At 48.6% G+C, this 23,734-nt stretch overlaps 2 protein-coding genes across 9 annotated transcripts in view; both read left to right on the top strand.

Moving 5' to 3' along the window:
* The window catches only part of ATP11C (ATPase phospholipid transporting 11C (ATP11C blood group)), a 106,317-nt gene extending 100,757 nt beyond the window's left edge, over window positions 1-5,560 (top strand). For 5 of the 8 annotated variants that reach the window (XM_088664433.1, XM_088664434.1, XM_035126432.3 and 2 more), the window contains one exon: window positions 1,976-2,212. Coding sequence is in view for 3 of the 8 variants with exons in the window: in XM_035126431.3 (XP_034982322.3) it covers window positions 1,976-2,116 (141 nt within the window). In the remaining 5 variants the exon portion in view is untranslated. Of the gene's footprint in view, window positions 1-1,975 lie in introns of all 8 variants that reach the window. The other 3 variants (XM_035126431.3, XM_035126428.3, XM_035126430.3) reach the window with 1 other exon arrangement.
* A 1,564-nt stretch (window positions 5,561-7,124) lies between these two features.
* The window catches only part of MCF2 (MCF.2 cell line derived transforming sequence), an 88,450-nt gene continuing 71,840 nt past the window's right edge, over window positions 7,125-23,734 (top strand). The window contains exon 1 of the mRNA XM_088664431.1: window positions 7,125-7,709. Coding sequence (XP_088520557.1) covers window positions 7,190-7,709 — 520 coding nt within the window. The 5' untranslated portion in view covers window positions 7,125-7,189. The remainder of the gene's footprint in view (window positions 7,710-23,734) is intronic.

The raw sequence follows: 23,734 nt of genomic DNA, 5'->3' as shown, positions 1-23,734 counted from the left end.
ACCCCTGCGATAAAGACATGCCGTATTTCTGCAGGATCATTTTCCATTTGCTGTCCGTTCACTGCCTTTTTAGCATTTAGTCAACTTTTCCATGAGAGCCATTGTGCAAGCAGGCAACTGCAAATCCAAACCCTTCCAGTTTTTTGTGCAATCAGCAGATGAGCTGTAGCCAGTGGAAGTGGGATCTGTTCTTTATGCAGAAGGTCCTTCTGTTTGCCCTTCTTTTTCTTTTTTAAAAAAGTGAATAAGCCCAACTCATTTTGCCTTCGTTCATTCTGCCTTGACTATGTCAACATCCTGAGCCACAAGATTGTAGTTACGTTAATCCTTTTAGAAAGAACCTTGGTATGGTAATAGTTATTCAGCAGCTGGTTATATAGGAAGGCTGCTTTTTGAGGACAGTTAGCTCCTTTTTCACCCAAGGCTTCAGACCTTGGGATTAGGATATGTGTGGCTTCTATTCCAGTTGGGTTCACTCACACAGGCTTTATGGCAGACACCACTTCTATTGCTTTTTCTGTTACATTAAGTGCACTTAATGTGCCAGTGTGCAAAGTGGTGTGTAGAGCCTTGTGTGTCGCAACAGATACAGTCTGATATTTCTGGGCATGCAAGGAACACAGGTATCTAGCTTATATTGAGTCAGGCCATTAGCCCATCTAAATCAGTAGTGTTTACACTGCCTGGCAGTGGCTCTCCAGGATTGGGTTCTCTCCCAGCCCCACCTGGAGATGATGGGGTTTGAACTCGGGCCCTTCTGCACACAAGGCAAATACTGTACCACTAAGCTAAGGTGGAACAGATTGTCAGAACCCATTTGGAGCCCCATAGCCATTACAAGTTTCACAGAAGGAGAGGTGAATCCCAGCTCATTCCCCAAAGAAGTAATTTCCCCAGCCCTAGCATAAGCTTCTTTTGGAGTTAATCAAACCTGCAATTGCTACACAGAGACTTCAGTGCCTCTGTGGATTTCAGTGGGGTCCTAGAGGTTTTTGGAGAACCGTGCTTAGTTTTAAGCATCAATGAATCCATGCTGGTTTCTTGGTGACTCTAGAAGTGAACATTCCAATTGGAAGGAAAGAACAACTGGCTTCCATTTCCTCCCCAAGTATTCTGGCATTGCACTTGTGAGGTGTTTAAATGATTTGATGGTATTTAACCGCTAGCTGCATGCTGCTCCTATCCGAATAAGACTTGCAAATCTCTGTATTTTGACATCACCTGGCTTTGATTGCCTGTTGATATAGAATAACATGAATCCATCTGTCTCTGGATTCTGTGTCTGTTGTATATTCTTCACACACTGCACGCAACTCCTTCCTAAATGTTTTTGATCCTCAAAAGTGTGTTAATTACCACATGTAATGAAGAGGGAAGAATGCCAAACCAATCACCTTCCTACTTCCATTTAAAATATCGCCCTGTAGATGCAAATGGTCCATTTCATGCCCATAATAGTCATCTCTGTTTTCAAGTTTTTCCTCTGTTGCATACCGTAATATGGGGGCATGATGCACCAAGTCATTGTTTGTTTGTTTGTTTGTTTTTTTGTTTGTTAATGTATTTATTATAAAACTCTAGAATCTGCCTTCCTTCCAAATGGAAAACAAATCAAGAAAAGCTAAACACAAATATAAGAGTGTCCATAGATAATTAAGAACAATAATAAATAGTGGACTTCATTCTGTTTGTTAATGCAAGGATTATTGCATTTGCAGACAGGTGAGTTTTAATCATAGCACTTCTCTGCTTAATTATGAATTTGGTTTGGCATTTTCCCTCCCCAACGCCTTTGCAAATCATGTAGCTCTTTCCCTCCTCGCAAATTCTAAGTCTTGATTTCTGACATGGTGCCACACTGTTATATCTGTTTCTTTCCCTTCCTGGTCCATGTTGACAACAACAACTTCATCTGAATTTCTCTCTCTTCCTTCCCAACCCCTGCCCTCCGTCTCCCCCCCCCTTTTTTTTACAGCCTAACCCCCTGGAGCTGCCGATGCTGGTGTCCTACAAACCACGGGGGAACAGCTACACCGCTGAAGGAAAGCCAGGGAGCTCCATGACTAATTTTGCAGAACGTTGCCATCTCAGGATAATTCAGATGCAAAGATTTTAAACCCCAGCACACAGTTCTGAACAAACAGCACTCTCGGAGTAAAAAATGAACGCTTGGAAGCAATCAGGCCCACTAGAAAAAGAAAAAGAAGAAAAATACAAATGGTTCTATATTTTGGTTAGGCTTTTTTTTTTTTAAAAGACCTTTGGTTTGCATTGTGATTTTTTTTTAAAAAAAAATCAGCATAAGGGTGTGTGTGCCATCCTTTTCATCTGTTCCTACCCCTTCCTAATGCAAGTTTTGAGAAAGCAACCTTGCTGTTTTGATGACAAAAATTGTGTGAGACTTTTGCCTACCATGATGGATGATCTGTCCTCTGTTCAGCCATCTTCACCCTTGTCCAAGGAAGAGGAGGGGCTGTGCATGGCTCTGCTCTCCCCCCCCCCAACCAATGATATAGCACAAGTGGTATGTTACAGTTCCCCCAAAATAGCACTAGGAATTTTTGGTAGATAACCATTCTGTTGCTAAGCCATAAATGATGTTTGTTGGTGGAATCCTAATTTCACCGATTGCCACCCAAGTTCCTCTAATGAGAAAGTTGTGCCATACCGTTTTAAAGGGACAATGTGGACATTTAGAGAAAACACACACCCATTTTTTTCTCCCATCCAATCCGACCCATCAGGAATACCCGAAAAACAAAACAACTGAAGCACCCATTCTCTCAGACATCTACGTCCATCTCAAAACCTGAGGTTAATTCCCACCTTTTCAAAATGTGTTCAGGCTTTCCCTTCTCCCACCAAACAGGTATCTCACAGCCAAAGTGAACATGCACCTATTCCCCAACCACCCCAACTCTAGATTGGTGTCCTTTGGCTGTGTGAAAATGTGGGACCTGCGTTTTCTGACCTGCTTTGACGTCTGCTGTGATGGGCTTGAGAACCTGCCTTTTGGATGCAGGTTGCCACATTGCCTGGAATATGTGAATTGTTCACAAGGTCAAGTCAGTGTCCCAAGCACCATCGAAGGATGCAAGCCATGGGTTCTTTGCTGTGCTAACCTTGTCCTCCTCTTCGGTATTCTGTTGAGTGGCTGGCAGCCCTCCCCCCCATTTTTTGAAAGGGAGTGGGATGCAAAACCTAAAACAGCCTGTACTGTTATTCCTTCTTTCCTGTGAAGGGAGGCAGGAGACTTATTACCTTCAATCTCCTCCAAAGTGTGGCACATCTTAATGGCCGACTCCAACAATAGATTTTAAAGGCGTTCCCTGCAGGATCCTTTCAACGTGGACACCTGGCGCTATTTTGCATGTGCAACGCCAAGCATGCCTTCAGCTGCACGTATCTGGTGGGTGCATGTGTTTGCCACCACGTGGTGTCAGAGGCGGCTCATTTGGGCACATGCAGTGGACACAGAGCACCACGGGTTTTTCCCTCCCCCTCTTTTACCATGAGTGTTGCACACAACCTCAGCACTTCCTGCAACGGTGGAAGAGGCCCCATAGAAAACTGGTTTGGAATTTATGGTTCAAGTTAAAAGAGTGTAAGCTTTGGTTCACACATTGCTTCTATGCAAGGTGAAGGATATTCACCAGCAGCAAGCAATTCCACAACAGCAGGGCATTTGTATGGTCCAGTCAAAATGTTTCTGTAGCAGATCTGAGCCTGTGATGATGTGGCATGTGGTGACTGGGGCTGGTTCTAAAACTCCCCAGCATTTAATCGAGGTTCAGTCTTCCGTTGCTCATTCTTTCCCCATTGCCACCTCTTAAAACAAAAACAAAAACAAAAATCAGAACTTCTCACTTCCGCTGTGCCTACAAAGGACATATTGGAGAACCTTGCTAGATGTTAGTGGGGAGGCTGGCAATGACCCACATCTCTCAGGAAAGAAACTAGTGGGGTGGCTCTTGCCGCTCTTGGGTTAACAGTTCTTAATTTAATCCATGTCTCATCTGCAGTGTCCAGATAGGTCCCAAAGGCAGCTTGAATGACAGCCTGAGTGCCAAACCATTTGAGGGTGGGGAGGGAGGGATGTTTATATGCATATTTCAGTCAGTGCTTTTGTGACTTCTCCGGAGCTAGTGCTGAAATGTTCAGCACTAATGTTCTCAGGGAAGGAGAACCTTGAAGTCCTCCAGATGTTATTGGATCAAAGCTCCCATCAGCCCCAGCCCACATGACTAGTGAGAAGGGATTATGGGAGTTGTGGTCCAGAACACCTGGGGGATGGCAGGCTCCCTTCAGGCAGCCTTTTGCCTACTGGTTGTGATTAGGATTGACACTGCACTCCCCATTTATTTTAGTTCAAGGAGTGTGGTGGTTTTATTATGGTTTTTTTGTTGGGGGTGTGTGTGTTTTATTCAAAGTGAGTCAGGAGAAGCCTCAAGCTAATCATCCATCCATCCATCCACCCTCCCTACCCCCAAGTAACATTAATTTGGTAAGTTTACCAAACTCTCAGCTGTGAACAAAGTATGGTTTCTGCATTTTGTTGCTTTTGAAAATACAAAGCCACCTCAGAGACAGTTTCATTTCAGCTCCACTGAAGCGCCCAGTCTACCCGAAAGTAATGTAAACCTGGCAGTTCATTGAGATTTATGCAGAGGCTTGGAGGAAGAAAAGAGGAAAGGTGGTTTCTTTGAAATCCCATTTGTAAAATGATGGGTTTGGTCTGGCCTGCAACACAGAAAAGATGGGAGTGGGTACTTAAAAAAATGGACTGTGCCACTTTAGATAGCAGATGGGGGATCTCCCAATTGAATCCCTGTCCATTGTGTCCTCCAGTGGGATGGTGGTCAAGACTTGCTTCACATGGAAAATTGGATTTTAGAGAGAAATGGCCTAAACAGCTCCCTGATGTGCTCCTTTTCATGGGAAACTCATTCTAACACGGTATAGTTCTGCCGCAGTTTTTCCAGGTGATCTGCTCTCTGCTTAGACTGGGCCTTAATCAATACTAACCTTCTCTGCACTTCATTCTGTATTGTCCAGCAACTAAGTGTGGCTGGTGGCTTCTCTCCCTCTTCCCAAAGCAATATAATCGTTGCTGAAAATTTGCATATGGTCAGTGACACAGAATAAGCAAACAAAAAATTAAATTCAGCTTTGCACCTGTGCCACACCAGTCCAAATAGACTTGTGTCAATATCTTGAAACTTGCCTGACTTAAATCTGCAGCAGAACTTCTGGAAAATACATTTGTTCATTTGTTTTTGTAAATACGGGGGGTGGGGTGGGGGCGAAGGAGGGTGTAAAATTATATACAATATACAGATTTCAAGACGCATTTTTCAGCTTCTTGCAAAAACCCAACAGGACTGCATTTTTAATTTTTATCACTTCAACTGCAATTTTATACGTTCATGTTGCTTTACATAATGACAATGGAATGTGAATGTTAACTTTTATGAATGCAACTTGCTCCTTTTTTCCCTTATGAAAACAAACCTTTTTTTGTTTTGAAAATAATCAATAAACTTTGGTATGTTCTGATTGAGCTTGGTGAAGTTTGTTGTCTTAAGTCAGGGGTCCTCAAACTATGGGCCGCTGCTCAACTGCAAAATACTAAAGGGGGGAGGGAGTACCTATTTCTATTCCAGCTTCAAACTGGCTCAGCCACATGGTGTATTCCATGGATAATTATACAGCCCGCACAGGATATAAGTGCCTTTTCCCCAAAAACTTTGATGTGAAATGACAGCTTACATAGAACTTTGAACAAAGCTGCTATATAGAGTTTATATTCCCAGCTGCTGCCACCACACTCAACATGTGTGCATACCTAATTGAAAAGCAGTGCAGTGATTCATCTGCCTGTTCTACTTCCTTTTATCACTAAGCATGCATAGGACCGCACTGTTAAAAAGGTCTGCTATCCCAATGACAGTGTAGACTACTATGGTATTATTGATATTATATAAAATGCACTGTATTAACTACAATTGCATTGTACAGGTTATAACACTTAATTTCATATTAATAAAGCCATTTATAATTATTAGTAGTTTGTATCATATTTTTTAAGGGACCCAGGTGGCGCTTGCTGATCAGAAGGTTGGCGGTTCGAATCCGGGCATCGGGGTGAGCTCCTGTTGCTCAGTCCCAGCTCCTACCCACCTAGCAGTTCGAAAGCACATAAAAGTGCAAGTAGATAAATAGGGACCGCTCCGGTGGGAAGGTAAACGGCATTTCCGTGCACTGCTCTGGTTCTCCAGAAGCAGCTTTGTCATGCTGGCCACATGACCTGGAAGCTGTCTGCAAACAAACGCTGGCTCCCTCAGCCTATAGAGCGAGATGAGCGCTGCAACCCCAGAGTCGGACACGACTGGACCTGATGGTCGGGGGCCCCTTTACCTTTATCATATATTTACACCTATTATTTCATGTTATAGCAAGTTTCTAGAGACTAGATTATGAGTCTTTGTAAATTGTGTTTCTAAAGGAACTTTAGGTAAAGGGGGTAAAGGGGACCCCTGACCATTAGGTCCAGTCGTGACCGACTCTGGGGTTGCGCGCTCATCTCGCATTATTGGCCGAGGGAGCCGGCGTATAGTTTCCAGATCATGTGGCCAGCATGACAAAGCCACTTCTGGCAAACCAGAGCAGCACACGGAAACGCCGTTTACCTTCCCGCTATAGCGGTTCCTATTTATCTACTTGCATTTTGATGTGCTTTCGAACTGCTAGGTTGGCAGGAGCTGGGACCGAGCAACGGGAGCTCACCCCGCCACAGGGATTCGAACCGCTGACCTTCTGATCAGCAAGCCCTAGGCTCAGTGGTTTAACCCACAGAGCCACCTGGGTCCTAAGGAACTTTAGTTATTGCCAAATGCCAATGTGTTTGCATTATTAAGGTTGTTATGAATTTAAAAAATCATTTTAAGTTAGAGCTTAATAATTATTTCACTATTAATATACTTCTTCATTGTATTTCAGTTCAACAATTTCTTTGATAAGATACCTATTTTGTGCAAATGGCTTTAGATGCCTATCGGTCCATGGATTACCATATACCATATATTCAACACAAAAAAACCAGCGACAATTTGTTGTTGACAAAGGACAGCTGGACATATAAAGGGCCCCATTACCTTCAGTAGTTTATACAGTATGAGGAAGGAGGACCATGCACGCAGCTCCTTGGAGGAAAAGGTGGGGGGTTGATGCAGTGCATTTAAATACTGTAAATAAAACAAGCCTTCGGGAAAAAGAAGCACAGAGCGAGGCGGACCCAAAGCACAGGTGCCCAAAGCAGCTGCCGGGCAGAAACTCATCCAGGCGCTCCGCCCAGCCCGTGCGCCCTCCTCTCCAGGGCGCGAAGGTCCTTAAGCCTCGCCGTCGAGGCCGGGAAAGGGATTGGAGAGACTTCACGGGCCGCCGAGCTGGGGCGCTGCGCTCTTCCTGTCTCCCGATCGCCGGGAAGGGAAGGAGGGAGCTGGAGCCGGGAGCGCCCCGGGAAGAACTCGACGGAGGCGGGCTATGGAGAGCGCAGCCTCCGGCCGGGAGTAGCCACCGAGCCGGCATGGCCCTGGCCGGCTCTTCGCCGGAGCTCCGCCTGCCGCTGACTCGGATCTCCGAGGCGGAGATGGAGCTCTACTACCGGCTCCTGCGAGCCGCAGTCAGGGCCGAGTCCTTGGCCGCCGCCGGTAAGTCGCCGCCTCTGGCCGGGCAGCAACAGCAACTGCAATGCAGCGAGGCTCGGGGGCGGGTGTCCTCCCTCTGCCCGCCCCGCTTCCATTTCTACCAGCGATCTCCCTCCCCCCCCCCGGCCTCGTCAAGGCAAATAAGTTTTCCCGGGACGGGGATAGGTGGGTGGGTGAGTTACAGAGGGGCTTCTCACGGACCCCCTCTTCCCTCCCAAAGATGGGCTGCATCGCTACAGCATTCAATCTGCTAATATTAACATTTTGTGGGATGGACGCATGAGGGTTGCCAACTGACCTGTCTTGCGCCTTAAAGAAGGGTCGAGTTGCAAAAATCAGCAGGTCACCGGTGCCTTTCTTTGCCTCAGGCCCCTTCGCTCCATGGAGGTAACCGTGGTTTCCTCTTGCTGGTGCATGCAGAGCAGGTGAGGGCAATTGAGAAGTTGGCAATGCTATGTATTCACTGGTGGAGCTTCTTTCTATGCAAAGAAGGAAAATCTACAGGTGTTGGAGCCTTGGAGAGAGGAGCAGCTTCCATTCTGATGGATGCAGAGTGCCGTGGACAAAAAGGGATGAGGGACTTTAGGCCTAGCAGCCAAATGTGGCCCCTCAAGCCACTCGAACTGGCCCTCTCTAACTCTCCCTGGACCACCCTTTTTAATAGCCATGCTCTGTGCACCTTCCTTGAGTTTTCTCTAGCTAGAATGTGACCTTAAACGGGAACCTAGGAACATAAACTCCTCATACTGAGTCAGAAGCATTGGGCAATACTAGCTCAGTATTGCCTACACTGACTGGCAGCAGGATTTCAGACAGGTTTTTCTCCCAGCTCTACCTGGACATGCTGGGGAGATGCTGGTGGTGTGTGTGAGTGAGTGTAAACTAGCCTACTCTACTAAGGAAAATAAATAAATAATTAATAGGGAGTACAAATGTAAAACTTACATTTGTTGTCCTTCCCAATTTTTTTCTGGTTCCTCCCAGCGCTGGCAAGTGGCCCTTTGAAAGTTGCCAAAAAGGGAATGTGACCCTCATTGTTCTTCTTCCACCATGACATCTTAGCATTTTAGGAATTTGAAAATCCTGAAGCAAGTAGCGTATCCTACTCATTCAGTGACTACCTTTGCTGATAGATCATTCTGGGAAGTGTGTAGGGATGGGTGGTCTAGGGAAGCCTTGCATCCCAACTCCTTCAGCAGCAGATGAATGGATTTGGTCCAGAGGCTGATAGCTCCCAACTCCCTTGTCATTCCAACATTTGCTCTAGTCTAATGGGGGACGGACGGGGGACTTGCAAAATCTCCAGCAACCATCAATGACTTTGGGAAATAAGGATGTTTGTGTTCCTGCACAAGTGAGAAGTTCGGGGGACCCTGGGCCTTGACTGTGTGTGCAACCATTGGTGTGCAACCTTGCTGGTGGTTCAGTCCTCAATGCCATCTACATGTTCGGCTGGGAATGACCCCCCCCCCCGCTACCTGAAACCCTAGAGAGCTACTGACAGTGTAGAGCAGCGGTGGGCTGCTGGTCCACAGGTCACTCTTGACCTATCAGGGGTCCTGTTTGGCCCATGAGGCCATTAACCTCCCATCCACACCCGTTTGTCAATCAGCTGACATCATTGGGTCACATCAGTTGATAGACAGGAGGCCGGGGTTTAATGCAGCTTGGTGCAGCTTCTCCAATGTACAGTATTACCTGCACTGAGCACACTGGGGAAGCCGATCACCCACCCCATGAATTAACTCTTACAGGTGGGAGGGACCATTCTCTTATGGTGTCACCATGATCTCAGGTGGCTGGCCCCACCCACCTGCCAAAGTGGACCCACTGATCCACTGGGCCGGAAAGATTCCTCATCCCTGGTGTAGTTGTTTGGTGTACTAATGTTTTGAGTTGGATTGAAGCAGCTACAGTACTGGGGCTGAAGCTAGGTGGTTGAGAGGGCCCAGGTTCAATTCTCAGCATCTCCCCTTCCTGAAACTCTGCCAGTCACTGTTGACTGAGCTGCTAACTCCCTCTGCAGTCCTTGGCTGTGAACTGATTCATACACGCATGTGAGTGCATCATGTGAATGTGTGAACAGACTCATGTGTTGGTCACTGGGAGAGTTGGGGTCCCCCAACATCTGGCAGGGGTCAGCAAACTTTTTCAGCAGGGGGCCGGTCCACTGTCCCTCAGACCTTGTGGGGGGCCAGACTATATTTTGAAAAAAAAAATGAACAAATTCCTATGCCCCACAAATAACCCAGAGATGCATTTTAAATAAAAGGGCACATTCTACTCACGTAAAAACACCAGGCAGGCCCCACAAATAACCCAGAGATGCATTTTAAATAAAAGGATACATTCTACTTGTGTAAAAACATGCTGATTCCCGGACTGTCCGCGGGCCAGATTTAGAAGGTGATTGGGCCGCATCCGGCCCCTGGGCCTTAGTTTGGGGACCCTTATCTGGAGGGTCACAGGCTCCCCACCCTTCCCCTAAAGAGAGATCTGCTTGCAGCCATCAAAACAGTACTCTGATCATGGGTGGCTTTGGGGAATCACAACATACCTCCCTGGGAGTCTGTAGCAATTAACCAGAAGCAGCAACATTGACCTTAAAAGCAGGTGAATCAAGCAGTTGGAAATGCTGGGGCTTGTCCTGAAGCAGGTGTGGCAGTGAGACATGTAAACTGCTAGAGCAGGTGATTTGTCAGGCTACATCCTTCTCAGTGGGAAAAAGGATGATGTGCTGAAACTTGGGCAGTTGCGAAAGGATGTAACGCAAGCAGCTATCGACAAGAACTGGGTTTTTACTCTAGCAAACAGCAGCTGGTTTTCCAGAGGCTGTACCGTTTTGGGCTGCAGGTGCTGGCTTGCATCGTGAAATGCTCATCCGCCACACAACATTTTCCTGCATGCAGGAGAAATGCAACAGCAGTTCACAGCAGGCTTCATTGCTTTCTATCATGCAGTTGTATGAGCTCTTGAGTCTGGTATGATGCTGTCTGCCAGACACAGGTCTACCACTTCAGCTGCTGTTTGTAAGAAGGAGGCTTTAGTGCAGGAAGGGGGAATCTCCATCCCTCTGGCCCTGGGAGGATTCCCACCATCACCCTATTCCTCCTCAGCTTCCTGATGGCTGTGGAGGAAGAGACATCTATTCCTCCCTAGTCAATAGAGAAATGCAGTAAACAGCAGGCATGAGCGCTTGACCTGGCTCACTGTGCTATTCAGTAGTAAATTTAGTTGGGGTTTCCTAACCATGAAAGTTGAGAAATGATGTTATCTGTGTGTGTGTTTTGAACATTCTGAACTATTGTATTATTATTCTAACTAGTATCTTGAAGCCTGTTAAAATAACAGGTGCTAGAGCACATGTCTCGGCAGCGGCTGCGGAAGCGGCAAGGCCGGATCGCAACCCCGCGCTCGGCTATAGGAGAAGCTGGGGCTGCCGCCGCCGCCTCACGCCATGGCGTGGAGAGGCGGGCACAACGGGCGGCCAGGCGGGAACGGAGGGGAAGCCCTGGGACCGCGCAGTCGCCGCCTCCACTGGTGGGGATGTGTGCCGAGGGCCCCTGGCTCCCCTGACGGACCACCGAGCAGCTGAAGAGGCCGAGCGCTGAGCAGGTGGGAGAATGGGGTACGGGAAGATGGCGGTGGCAAGGCCGGCGGCTTTGTCGAGCATCTCGCTGTCCCGCAGCAGCCGCTCTCGAGCGGGAGGCGGGAGGAGAAGCTGCCAGTGGCTCATTTACTGGGTTCTGGTTCTCTTCATTGGTGGGGAGCGTGTGTGTGTGTGTGTGCGTCCAATCCCTGTGTCCAATCCCTGTGTCCGTGGGGCACATGCGCAGTAGCGCAAACCCAGGGACACAGGGACTGGACGCAGAGACACAGGGACTTTATTATATAGGATGGTAAAACTGACCTAATTTTAGATGTAGCCATAGTAGTAGTAATAATAATAAAAATTCTTACTGTGTTTTTTGCACTATCAGGAATGGGGAACCTCAGACCTAGGGGACAAGTACAGTCCTCCAAGTCTCACTGTCTGGCCCTTAGACGCCTCCTGGGGCCACACCCCTCATCCGCCTCGCTTCAAACCCTCCCTGAGTGTTTTTGCCTGGGTGGAATGGTCTTTGAACTCTCATAATGAGAAGGCTTCTTACTTGCCTTTAAGAAAAATACAGAAATAGGTGTGCTGAGTGTTGTCAGGAGCCAAGTGGGCAGTAAACCACACTGTGCAAGTTGGAATTAACTCTTCATTAGCAAAAACATGATCTTCACAGATGTGGCAGGGTGTCAGGCCTAATGAGCACAGCCGCTCACCCCTGGTAGGTTTTATCCCATGGATAAGTTGCTGAGACTGAAAGCTCCCCCCTCCCCAGCTGCCTAAGTCCTCTCCTTTCCAGGGGTTTCCCTAAGCAACCTGAGACTGCACCTGCATGAAGCTAACTTCTCCACCCTTTTCATGCCTCTTCTGGTTCCGGAACAGAAGTGGGGAGGAGATCTTGTTGCAGCAGGAGGGGGAGACACCCGTGGCTCGTGGCTCTTCTTCAGCCAGACTCATCCTCTCCTCTTGGCCTCCCTCCTCTCCTGCTTCAGCTTCTGCCTCTGATTCTGGACTTCTCTCTGCCACAGATTTTCACTGCTCACTAAGCCCTGCTCCCTCTTCAGCTTTTTACACCTCCTCCCAGTCTTCTCCCTCTGACCACTCATCGTTGTGCCACCACTAATCCCTGGGCTCTGAGATGTCTTCCCTACCACTCTTCTATGTCCAACCAGTCCATGACAAGCATGTGCAGAAAGTAGCCTGCTCTTTAAAGCTACGGTTCACATTCATTGCTCCACCCATTTTTGCCTCTGACCCCACCCACCTCTGGCATGTGGCCCTTGAAAGGTTGCCCAGAAGGGAATATGGCCCTCGGGTTTTTGCTTTCTGTCCTTGCTTATGCTCTTCCTGGAGGCATCTGTTTGTTGGGCCATTGTGGAGAGGACCCAGTGAAAGGAAAATGATTCAGTGGCTGCTATTATTATTATTATGCTGCTATAACTTTTTAAGCTTATTGTAAATGCAGGAACCTGCCTTAGGCTGAGTCAGACAATGGGCCAAACTAGCTCAGTACTGTCGACACTGACTGGCAGCATCTATCAAAGATTTCAGGTAAAGTGTTTTGGAGAAGCTGCCGTTTTGACCAGGGACTTTCAATGGAAAGCATTCTCTTCACCACTGAGCTATGGATATTCTTAATGAACTCTGTACAGGTATGTTGCCTTATCTTGACACAGACTGTGGGCCTTTGTATTGCCAACACTGGTTAGCAGGAGCTCTGCAGGCTTTCCAGCCCTACATGGAGATGCTGGGGACTGAATTTAGGATTGATCCTGTGATTTTCTGATTTTCTCCCTTTCCAAACTAAACCAGAGTTGGGGCATTCTGAGTGATGGGACCCCCTTTGTGGGTCCCCAGGACGTTTGCCTGTCACCACCATTGCTACCTTTTAGGTGTCTGCTGAAGCCAATTTTGCTTTTCTTGGCGTTTCAATGGCTAATGCTGTCTTTACTCTTTTATTACTGCCAATCGTGTTTTTATAGCTGCGTAGGACTGCATGATTGGTCTTTTAAAATGCTGCTTCTTGAATATTTTATTTAGTTGTATTTATCACTACACCTCCATTCTACCCAATAAACAAGGCAAGGTTTTTCTTTTCATTTGTTTGTTTTTGTGTTCGAGTTACACTTTGCTGCTTTGGAAGCCTGTCTCAATCCTAAAAAGTGTTTTTAAAAATAATTGTAGACACATTTGATTTAATACCCTAGTATGGAGACACTCTGCCCAGAATTAGACTGCTCCATATAGAAATATGATGTGATTTATTGTAGTCCTGCCCTTTTAAATATCCCCCATCTTCCAGATTGCCCTTCTACATTATTTTGTCTGTCCACCCCACCCCACTGCAAAAAAAATATCCGAAGCTCATAGCTGTGCATCCTATTAAAAATAGATGCTTCAGATGCCGTTACAGAACTTTCAGAATATAGGGCAACAACGTCCCAAAAGGCTTTGGATGCTTTCGTAAGCTGAAGAGAGTGTCTCAAGGAGAGAGAAGCAGATTGAAACAGCCATTCAGAATGTTTTTTTAAAAAAACCTACAAATGTCACACCAGCAATAACTGCCGTGTGGTGGGTCCCAGCGTCCTAATTGTTTACTGCAATAATTATAAAAAGTGACAGCAGGTGTGTGTTGGGCAGAAATATTTGCTTTGGACTGTAAATTGGGAAGGCCATTTAATTCCATTGTTCCAGGGGAATAGGAAGTGTTAATAAATAGGCAGTGTTAATTTCTGTTCCTGTGAAGTGCAGGGGCGTTTTAATTACTTATTTCCCATTTTAAATTAAATTTTATTGGAGTTCATCTGTTGCAAGACACCACTGTTGTGGGATACAGATGAAAAAAATAAAATGGGTGGGGGAAAGCTGTAATCAATGCCTCCCTTTTACTGGAACAGGAACTTAAACTGGGGCAACTGACTCGTTATTCACCAGTAATCCCACTGCTGCCATCAACAAGGAACTGAAGCTGCCTTCAGGACATTTTCAGGTGGTATTGCAATTTAAAATCTGTTTGCTGAATGGGACCTACTTCTGCGTAAACATCTTAGAAGGACATTGGTCCAAAATACATCCCTATATTTATTCATTATAAATAATACTTACGGTATTCCTCAAAGAATACCATTTCAGTACTCCCCACTTCCATTTTATCCTCACAACAACCCTGTGAAGTAGGTTAGGCTGCAAGACTGTGACTGGTCCAGGCCTTTGGGTAACTGGGAGTTTCAGCCTCCCAATGGAAATTTTCAGAATATTTCTTTGCATCGGCAGTTTCCATCTATAGGCTTAATGTAGATACTATATATCTCTTCAGATCTTTACCAGGGCATATTTGACTTCATGGGAATTCCAGGAATTGAACCTGGGACATTCTGCATACATAGTATATCACCTGTTCTTTACCCTAGGCTTTAGTAGGGCTAGGCTCTGCTGTTAAATTATGAGATTCTACCTCTGCAGAAATTCCACACCCGTTCACAAAGTGGCTATTTAAGCACCAAAGGTTGGAAGCTTTTGCAAGATTCTTTTTTGTGCTTGCAGGAACCTACTGTGCCTTTGTCCCAATGTTATTATTTTCATGCACTGGGGGAGTTAGTGCCACTTTTACACAGACACACGCCCTTTGTGTTGCAGAAATACCTTCTGGGACATTGTGTACCTTCAACCCGAAATGAGGTCCTCTTCCTCCAAAGAACGTTTGGTCTGCAATCAAATCTTGCATGAATGACCACAGTCATCACCATCCTGCAAAGGAGAAAATGACCATCTTAGAGTCCTAGAATTATAGAGTTAGAAAGGGCCATGAGGGTCATCTAGGCCAACCCCCTGCAATGCAGCAATATTTTGCCTAACCTGGGACTTGAACCCACAACTTTTATAATTAAGAGGCTCTGGGCAACTGAGATATCATCTTGGATTGCCATCTTTCAGGAGTTCTTTTGCTGTGATCCCTGTATTGCAGGGGGTTGGATGAAATGACCTCAGGGTCCCTTCCAACTCCATAGTTTTATGATTCGTCACTTCAGGGCTCTCTTGTCAGGATTCGAAAGGAGGACTTTCCTGGCTCGTGTTTAGTTTCTTTACTACATCACTTTGCTCTAACTAGAAAATGCCCTTGTTAAGAGGGAGCAGTCTCCTCTGCTTAGCGCTTGTGCCTGGATGTGGCTCAGCTACCCTCAGTTGAATCTTGGTGTCACTTTACTCCCTGGCTCTTATCCTTTCCATCTTTTTGTGCTTCTGCTTTTTCCATTGTCAGGAGTGTGCTCACGTTTCTGCTTCATATTTACTGTGCCTTGGCATGACATAATGGAAACATCCCCATGAACAGAGGACAGAACTCGTTGGAAAGGCAGATAAGATATGGGATGACTACTCTGTGTTAACGAGATGCGGGTGGCGCTGTGGGTTAAACCACAGAGCCTAGGGCTTGCCAATCAGAAGGTCGGCAGTTCGAATCCCCGCGACGGGGTGAGCTCCTGTTGCTCGGTCCCAGCTCCTGTCAACCTAGCAGTTCGAAAGCACGTCAAAGTGCAAGTAGATAAATAGGTACCTCTCCAAGCGGGAAGGTAAACAGTGTTTCCGTGTGCTGGTCTGGTTCACCAGAAGCGGCTTTGTCATGCTGGCCACATGACCTGGAAGCTGTACGCCGGCTCCCTCACCCAATAGCACAAGAGGAGCGCCGCAACCCCAGAGTCGGTCACAACTGGACCTAATAGTCAGGTGTCCCTTTACCTTTTACTCTGTGTTAACAGCAGTGTAACTATCCATATGTGCAAACAAGGGAGCGAGATGGATTTTCCCCTTAACAGTGAAATGCGGCTTCTAATCCACTGTAATTTAGGCTGCATTCACAAAGTGAATGTTTGAGCTTTCACATGATGTAGAAGCCAGAAAACTATTGGAATATAGTGCACGTTTAGTGATCATTTCCATGTAAAGTGACAAATTTGGGGTGGTATACTGGCATACAGTACTTTCCTATTGTTTTCATGGGAAATCATGGAGACTTTGCCTTTAAATGAGAACTTGTCTTTAAATGAGAACTGAATTGAATTTCTCCTATATCCCTAGTTGTGAAAAAACATAATTTGTGACATTGCACAATGCATTTTAATGATCAATGGGGTCCCTCTGTTGAGGCATCAGCTTCAGCTTCCCATTTCCTGACTTTGTGGAGCCTCTCCCCCTCCCTGCTACATAGAGATGTCTTGTAACCCCTCCAGTTCTTCCATGGCTTCTTTCCTCCCATCCCACAAGTGGCATCAATTTCATTCTTTCCAACCAAAGAGGTAGCTAATCTCGGCCAATAATGGAAATCCAGTTTGACTTGCTTTAATTAAGAGCCTCCCTCCTTCAGGCTGGAAAGCCATTAGAGGATTAGAGGAAATTTGGGACATATAGGTAATTACAGATCTTATTTTGCAGCCCAAAGCCACTACTGCAAGCGAGCTTTAGTGGTAGATACACCCAACTGTTTTCAGATTGGCTGTGCTATTTTAAAACAGAAGATGCTTTAATGCAGTGGTAGGCAACCTAAGGCCCATGGGCCGGATGCGACCCAATCGCCTTCTCAATCTGGCCTGTGAACGGTCCAGGAATCAGCGTGTTTTTACATGAGTAGAATGTGTCCTTTTATTTAAAATGCATCTCTGGGTGATTTGTGGGGTATTGGTGTCAGGGGGTTGTTGCAGCTACTCACGAGTAACAACGATCCAGTCCCGTCGACAAAGTGTAGGATCATGGCAATGAAAATAATGAATAGAGTTGGGGCAATAATCCCACTGTGAATGGTTCACTTTGAGAGCCATTGTTATCTGTGATTGTTGCTGTCATATTATCATGGAGGAACTGAATGATGTTTACAAATTTATTTGGGCAGCCAATTTTCAGAAGGACAGCCATAGAATCATAGAGTTGGAAGAGACCACAAGGGCCATCCAGTCCAACCCCCTGCCAAGCAGGAAACACAATCAAAGCATTCTTGACATCTGGCTGTCCAGGCTCTGCTTAAAGACCTCCAAAGAAGGAGACTTCACCACACTCCTTGGCAGAAAATTCCACTGTCGAACAGCTCTTACTGTCAGGAAGTTCTTCCTAAAGTTTAGGTGGAATCTTCTTTCTTGTAGTTTGAATCCATTGCTCCGTATCCGCTTCTCTGGAGCAGCAGAAAACAACCTTTCTCCCTCCTCTATATGACATCCTTTGATATATTTGAACATGGCTATCATATCGCCCCTTTACTTCTCTTCTCCAGGCTAAACATACCCAGCTCCCTAAACCGTTCCTCATGAGACATTATTTCCAGGCCTTTGACCATATTGGTTGCCCTCCTCTGGACATGTTCCAGCTTGTCAGTATCCTTCTTGAACTGTGGTGCCCAGAACTGGACACAATATTCCAGGTGAGGTCTGACCAGAGCGGAATACAGTGGTACCATTACTTTGCTTGATCTAGATGCTATACTCCTATTGATGCAGCCCAGAATTGCATTGGCTTTTTTAGCTGCTGCCTCACACTGTTGACTCATGTCAAGTTTGTGGTCTACCAAGACTCCTAGATCCTTTTCACATGTACTGCTCTCAAGCCAGGTGTCTCCCATCCTGTATTTTTGCCTTACATTTTTTTTGCCCAAGTGTAGTACTTTACATTTCTCCTTGTTAAAATTCATCTTGTTTGCTTTGGCCCAGTTGCCTAATCTGTTAAGGCCATTTTGTAGTGTGATCCTGTCCTCTGGGGTATTAGCCACCCCTCCCAATTTGGTGTCATCTGCAAATTTGCTCAGGATGCCCTCAAGCCCATCATCCAAGTCATTGATAAAGATGTTGAATAAGACTGGGCCCAAGACAGAACCCTGTGGCACCCCACTAGTCACTACTCTCCAGGATGAGGAAGAGCCATTGATGAGCACCCTTTGGGTTCAGTCAGTTAGCTACCACTGAATGGTAGCACTGTGTAGCCCGCATTTTACCAGTTTCTTTATAAGAATATCATGGGGCACCTTGTCAAAGGCCTTGCTGATATCAAGATAGGCTACATCCACAGCGTTCCCTTCATCTACCAGGCTTGTAATTCTGTCAAAAAATGAGATCAGATTATTCAGACATGACTTATTTTTTCAGAAACCCATGCTGACTTTTAGTGATCACAGCATTCCTTTCTACATGCTCATAGACCGTTTGCTTAATGATATTGTCACAGTGGCCGGAGCGGACTACTTCAGAGTAACGACTCTACCCAGCTCTGCATTTTATTCTTTTATTGGTGCTGCGTATTTACAGTGCTGAAGTCATTGCTATTTACACAGAGCGATGTGTTCAGTCAGGTTCAGAACCTCCGAATGGCTTTTGGCGCATCTTTCTCCAACACAAAAGCTTTGGTAGACCCATCCTCTTTCCTCTCCTCTTTCTGCGTAATTCCGGAGTTGGGGGGATGGGTCTCCCCCCCTTATTTGCCCCTTCCTGTCCCACCTGGGACCCTGGCTCCGCTACCTTGCCTGAGCCTCGGACACGACTTCCTGCTTCCCCACTGGAATCGGAACTCTCTCTGCTTTCCCCTGTGCTCGGGGATGGGCTTGAACTCAGGAGGGGAGGGACTTCGCGATATCCTCTGTCCCTCACATCCACCCCCCTCCCAAGCTCCCCTTCTCTCCCCCCCCCAGGTCTCCCCCCTGTGTCGGTGACGACTGGAAGCCTAAGAACTCAGTACTTTCCGAGCCCGTTGGTGTGAACACCTCCCCCCAGTCCTTCGCGCCCCCCCCTTCCGCCTGGGAGGACTGGAATCCCAAAAAGTCCGTGGCGTCAGAGCTGGTGGGGGTAAAAATGTGCTGCCAGTCAGCTTCTTCCTCTGACTGAGTGGATCTCGGCGACGCCCATACTTCTTCCTCTGGTTCCTCAAACTCCGCTTCCCATCTCCATGGTGAACTGCTCTCCCGTACTTCCTCCCCCTCCCCCTCCCCCTCCCTTTCCATGTGCCAGGGCTTGGGTCTGTGGGGAAAGAGGGCGTGAAATTCTTCCACCAAGAATTCCTCCTGTATCTGAGTGGCTGGGACCCATTCATTCTGTGACGGTGGAGCATCCTCCCATGCCATGAGGTACTCCAGGCCCCCCACCCCTCTCCGTGAATCAAGGATGGCCGTGGCCTCATTGAGTGGCTCCCTGCCTTCCCTCTCCCCCCCTCCCTCGGGGGTTTGTTCGCTGTCTCGGAGCCTGCTACTTTCCCTGTACGGCGACAGCAGCGATCTATGAAACACTGGATGCACCCTCATGTCCTCTGGTAGTGCCAATCTGAAGGCTACCGGGTTGACCTGTTGCGTGACCGTGAAGGGGCCCAGCCGTCTGGGCTCCAGTTTTTCGCACCTCCCTCTGGTGGGCAGGCCCTCCGAGGACAACCAGACCTTGTCCCCCACCCTGATGACCTCCCCTTGTCGCCTGTGGCGATCTGCCCCCTTCTTGTACGCCTCCTTGGCCCTCTCCAAGTGTTCTCTGAGCTGCTGGTGCACCGTCTCCAGTTCCTCCGCCCAATCCTCTGCCAGTGGGCCCTCCTCCTCCTCCTCCCCCTCCCATTCCGGGAAAGATCTGAGGTCGCGCCCGTAGTTGGCCTTAAAGGGCGACACCCCTGTGGAGACGTGCACTGCATTATTGTAGGCAAATTCCGCCAGTGGCAGGCGATCCACCCAGTCTGTTTGTCGCTGGCTGACGTAGCATCTCAGGTACTGCTGCAGAATGGCGTTGACCCTCTCCGCCTGTCCGTTGGTCTGCGGGTGTCTAGCCGTCGATAAGCTGACCTCCACCTGCAGGAGGTTCATGAGCCGCCTCCAGAATCTGGAAACAAATTGGCGGCCACGATCCAAAATAACCCTTAAAGGTAAGCCATGCAGTCTGAATACGTGGTCAACAAACAGTTTGGCTGTCTCTTCTGCAGATACCGCTCTGGCACACGGTATAAAGTGGCACATTTTGGACATAAGGTCCACCACCACCAACACTGCTGTCTTGCCCCTGGACGCAGGCAGGTCTGTGATGAAGTCCATGGACACCACTTCCTACGGCCTGTGTGGTGTGGCTAATGGCTCCAGCAACCCTGCTGGCGCTGCTCTGACCACCTTTGCTCGCTGGCAGGTGTCACAGCCCCATACATAGTCTCTAACATCTTCCCGCACCCCTGGCCACCAGAAGTGTCTCATGACTAGGTGAGCGGTTTTGTCCCTTCCAAAATGACCCGCCGTTGGGTTGTCGTGCATCTGCTTGAGGACCTTACGTCTAAGCTGGGTGGTGGGCAGGTACAGTGCCCCCTTGTAGAAAAGCAGCCCCCTGCGTTCTGCAAAGTCTTTTGCCTGCTCCCTCCCCCCTCTCAGTTCTCTGAAGATGCGGGTGGCAAACTCATCAGCTGCCGTCAGTGCTGTGAGTTCTGCCTCGCTCACCACTGCTGCTCCGCAGGACCATGCTGATGGGGGGAAAATGTGCCTGGGCGCTGGTGGCAACTCCTGCTCCATGTACTCTGGTTTGCGGGAGAGGGCATCCGCCCTGACATTCTGCTCCCCCGGGATGTAGTGGATGGAGAAGTTGAAGTTCGAGAAGAACTCTGCCCACCGTATCTGTCGCTGGTTGAGCACCCTGGCCGTTCTCCAGAACTCCAGGTTCTTGTGGTCTGTGCACACCTGGATGGGGTGCTTGGCGCCCACCAGGAAGTGTCGCCAGTGCTGGAAAGCAGCGTGGATCGCAAGAAGTTCTCTATCAAACACCGTGTAGTTGCGTTCAGGCTGTGTCAGCTTCCTGGAGAAGAAGGCACAAGGTCTCCACTCTCTGTTGGCGTCCAGTTGCAACAGTATCGCTCCCAACGCCCGGTCTGAAGCGTCTGTCTCCATGCGTAGGGGCGCATCCTGCACCACGTGGAACAGGTTCTGGTCGGAAGCGAACACCCTCTTGAGGCTTTCGAACGCTGCTTGCGCCTCTGGTGTCCACCTGAACTTCTGCTTGCCTCTCAGGCAGTCCGTGATGGGAGCCGTAACCCGCGAGAAGTTCTTGATGAATTTCCTGTAGAAGTTGGCGAAGCCTAGGAGGCGTTGGGCATCTTTGCGCGTCCTGGGGCTGTGCCAGTCCAGGATGGCTTGCACCTTGTCCTTGTCCATCGCCAGCCCCTTGTCTGACAGTTTGTAGCCCAGGAAGTCCACTTCCCTGGTGTGAAACTTGCACTTCTCCAGCTTCACATATAGGTGGTTCTCCTTCAGGCGCTGCAACACCTCCCTGACATCCTTCACATGTTGCATTGGGTCATCGGAATAGATAAGGATGTCATCCAGGAAGACCAAGCAGTTCTTGAAGAGAAGGGACCCCAGGACGTGGTGCATGAAGGCCTGGAAGCATGCTGAGCCCCCTTGCAACCCGAAGGGCATCACCAGATATTCAAAAGAGCCCAGAGGCGTGAACATCGTGGTTTTCCACTCATCGCCTTCCCGGATCCTGATCAAGTTGTACGCCCCCCTCAGGTCTAGCTTGGTGAAAATCTTGCCCCTGCGTGCCGCTGTCAGGAGATCGTCCACTCTGGGCATGGGGAAAGCCACGGGCTCTGTCACTGAATTGAGCCGTCTGAAATCCACCACAAGACGGCGCTGTTGCGTGTCTTTCTTGTCCACCCAGAAGACCGGGCTGCCCCCTGCTGCCTTGCTTTCTCTGATGAACCCCCGTTTGAGGTTCTTGTCTATGAACGCACACAAATCCTCCAGTTCCTGATCTGACATGGCGTACAGCTTGGCTGGGGGTATCGTTGCCCCTGGCACCAGGTTGATCTGGCAGTCGAAAGACCTGTGTGGGGGTAGGTGGTCGGACTCCGCTTCGCTGAAGACCTCCTGCAGGTCCCAGTACGGCTTGGGTATCGCCTCACCCCCTTTGACATGCATGGTGGCCACCGTGGCTATTGGAGGCCCCTCCCCTGGATGGTGCTGCATGCAATGTTCCAGACAAAAGTCCGACCCAAACGTGATGCATCTCTGGTGCCAACTTATGGAGGGGTCGTGGCGCGCCAGCCAGCTCATGCCCAATACGATGGGGGGGTCTGAGATGGTTGTGACGTTGAAAGCCAGTGTCTCTGAGTGCCTTCCCACCGTCATTCTCATGGGGGGGGGGGTTGATGAGTGATGGCCCCTCCCAGCAACTCTCTGCCGTCAATGGTGGCTACGTGCAGGGGAAAGTCCAGCTGCAGAAGCTGGATCTGGTGCTCTTCTGCAAAGTTTCTCGAGAAGAAGTTGGCTGAGGCACCACTGTCAATTAAGGCGAGGACCGTCAGGGGATAGCCATTTGGGAGCATTAGCGTCACTTCTAGAACCACTCCTGCTCTGGGAGGGGTGGGCTGGCTCTGCTCCTTGCTGTGCGGGTGGGCGGGCTGGGGCTGTTGTCTGCTGACTGCGCCTGGCTGCTGCCCCTTGTCTCCTGCAACCAGGCTTTCCCGTTTCCCTGCTGTGGTGCTGCGTCAGTGGGGGAGGGCACAACCGTTCCCGCCTTTCCTTGCCATTCTCTGCGATGTGGGCAGTCTCTGACGCGATGCTGGGGGGAGTTGCAGAGAAAGCAATTCCCGCCCCTTCCCTCCTTGCGTTTTGTCGCCGCTGGGGTTTGAAAAGCCCGCGCGCGCGCGCTATCAATTTGCATGGGTTCCTGGTCTTGGCCGGCCCCTGGCATGGCGTGAGGTGGCTGTTGGGGGAGTGGCTTCTCCTGCGACCGTGGGAACCAAGCCCGCTTTGCGCGCGTTGCTTGCTTGTCGTTCCACCGGGATTCCTGTCTCACCCCCACCGCTAGAGCCGCTTTGCTCAGCTGATCCATATTACTGGGCTTTGGACCTCTTGAGAGCTCATCTTTCACCTCCTCATTCAACCCTAGGTAGAACGCCGCTTCCATGGGAGGAGAGTGCAGTTCCCACCCCAGTCTGTGCACTAGCATGGTGAATCTCGCCCAATATTCGCGAACTGTCATTGTTTTTTGCCTCAAATTATGCAGTTCCTCTTTGGTCTGGTCCATATGACTATCGGATGCATACATAGTTTTCAAAGCCTCTAGAAATAGTTTGACATTCTTCATGCAAGGATTTTTTGTCGCGATTAATGGTCTTAGCCACTCCCTGGCTGCCCCTGTAAGGTGTTCCACAATAAACGCTACCCTGTGCTCATCATCCGGGAAGTCATCATGGTGCAGCTCAAGAGCATACACTATCTCAGTCTCAAAGCCATGATATTCCCTCGGGTCTCCATTGAACTTGCTTACTAGGGTCCCCGCTCTCCTTCCTGGCAGCACTTGGAGTTGGGGGGCCCCTCCCGCCTTGTTTTTCTTGGCGTCCAGCTTGTTTTGGAGCTCTACCGCCACCGCCCTTAATTGCAGCTCTTTGTCCTGAAGCGCTCTCACCTGTTCCACAAGTTGTAACCGGTCCTCCTTGACCTTCTCGGTTT

This window comes from Zootoca vivipara, chromosome Z2 (assembly GCF_965207765.1).
Source record: "Zootoca vivipara chromosome Z2, rZooViv2.hap1.1, whole genome shotgun sequence".
Lineage (NCBI taxonomy): Eukaryota > Metazoa > Chordata > Lepidosauria > Squamata > Lacertidae > Zootoca > Zootoca vivipara.
Note: the sequence above shows the minus strand (reverse complement) of the source record. Positions and strands in the feature narration are given on the sequence as shown.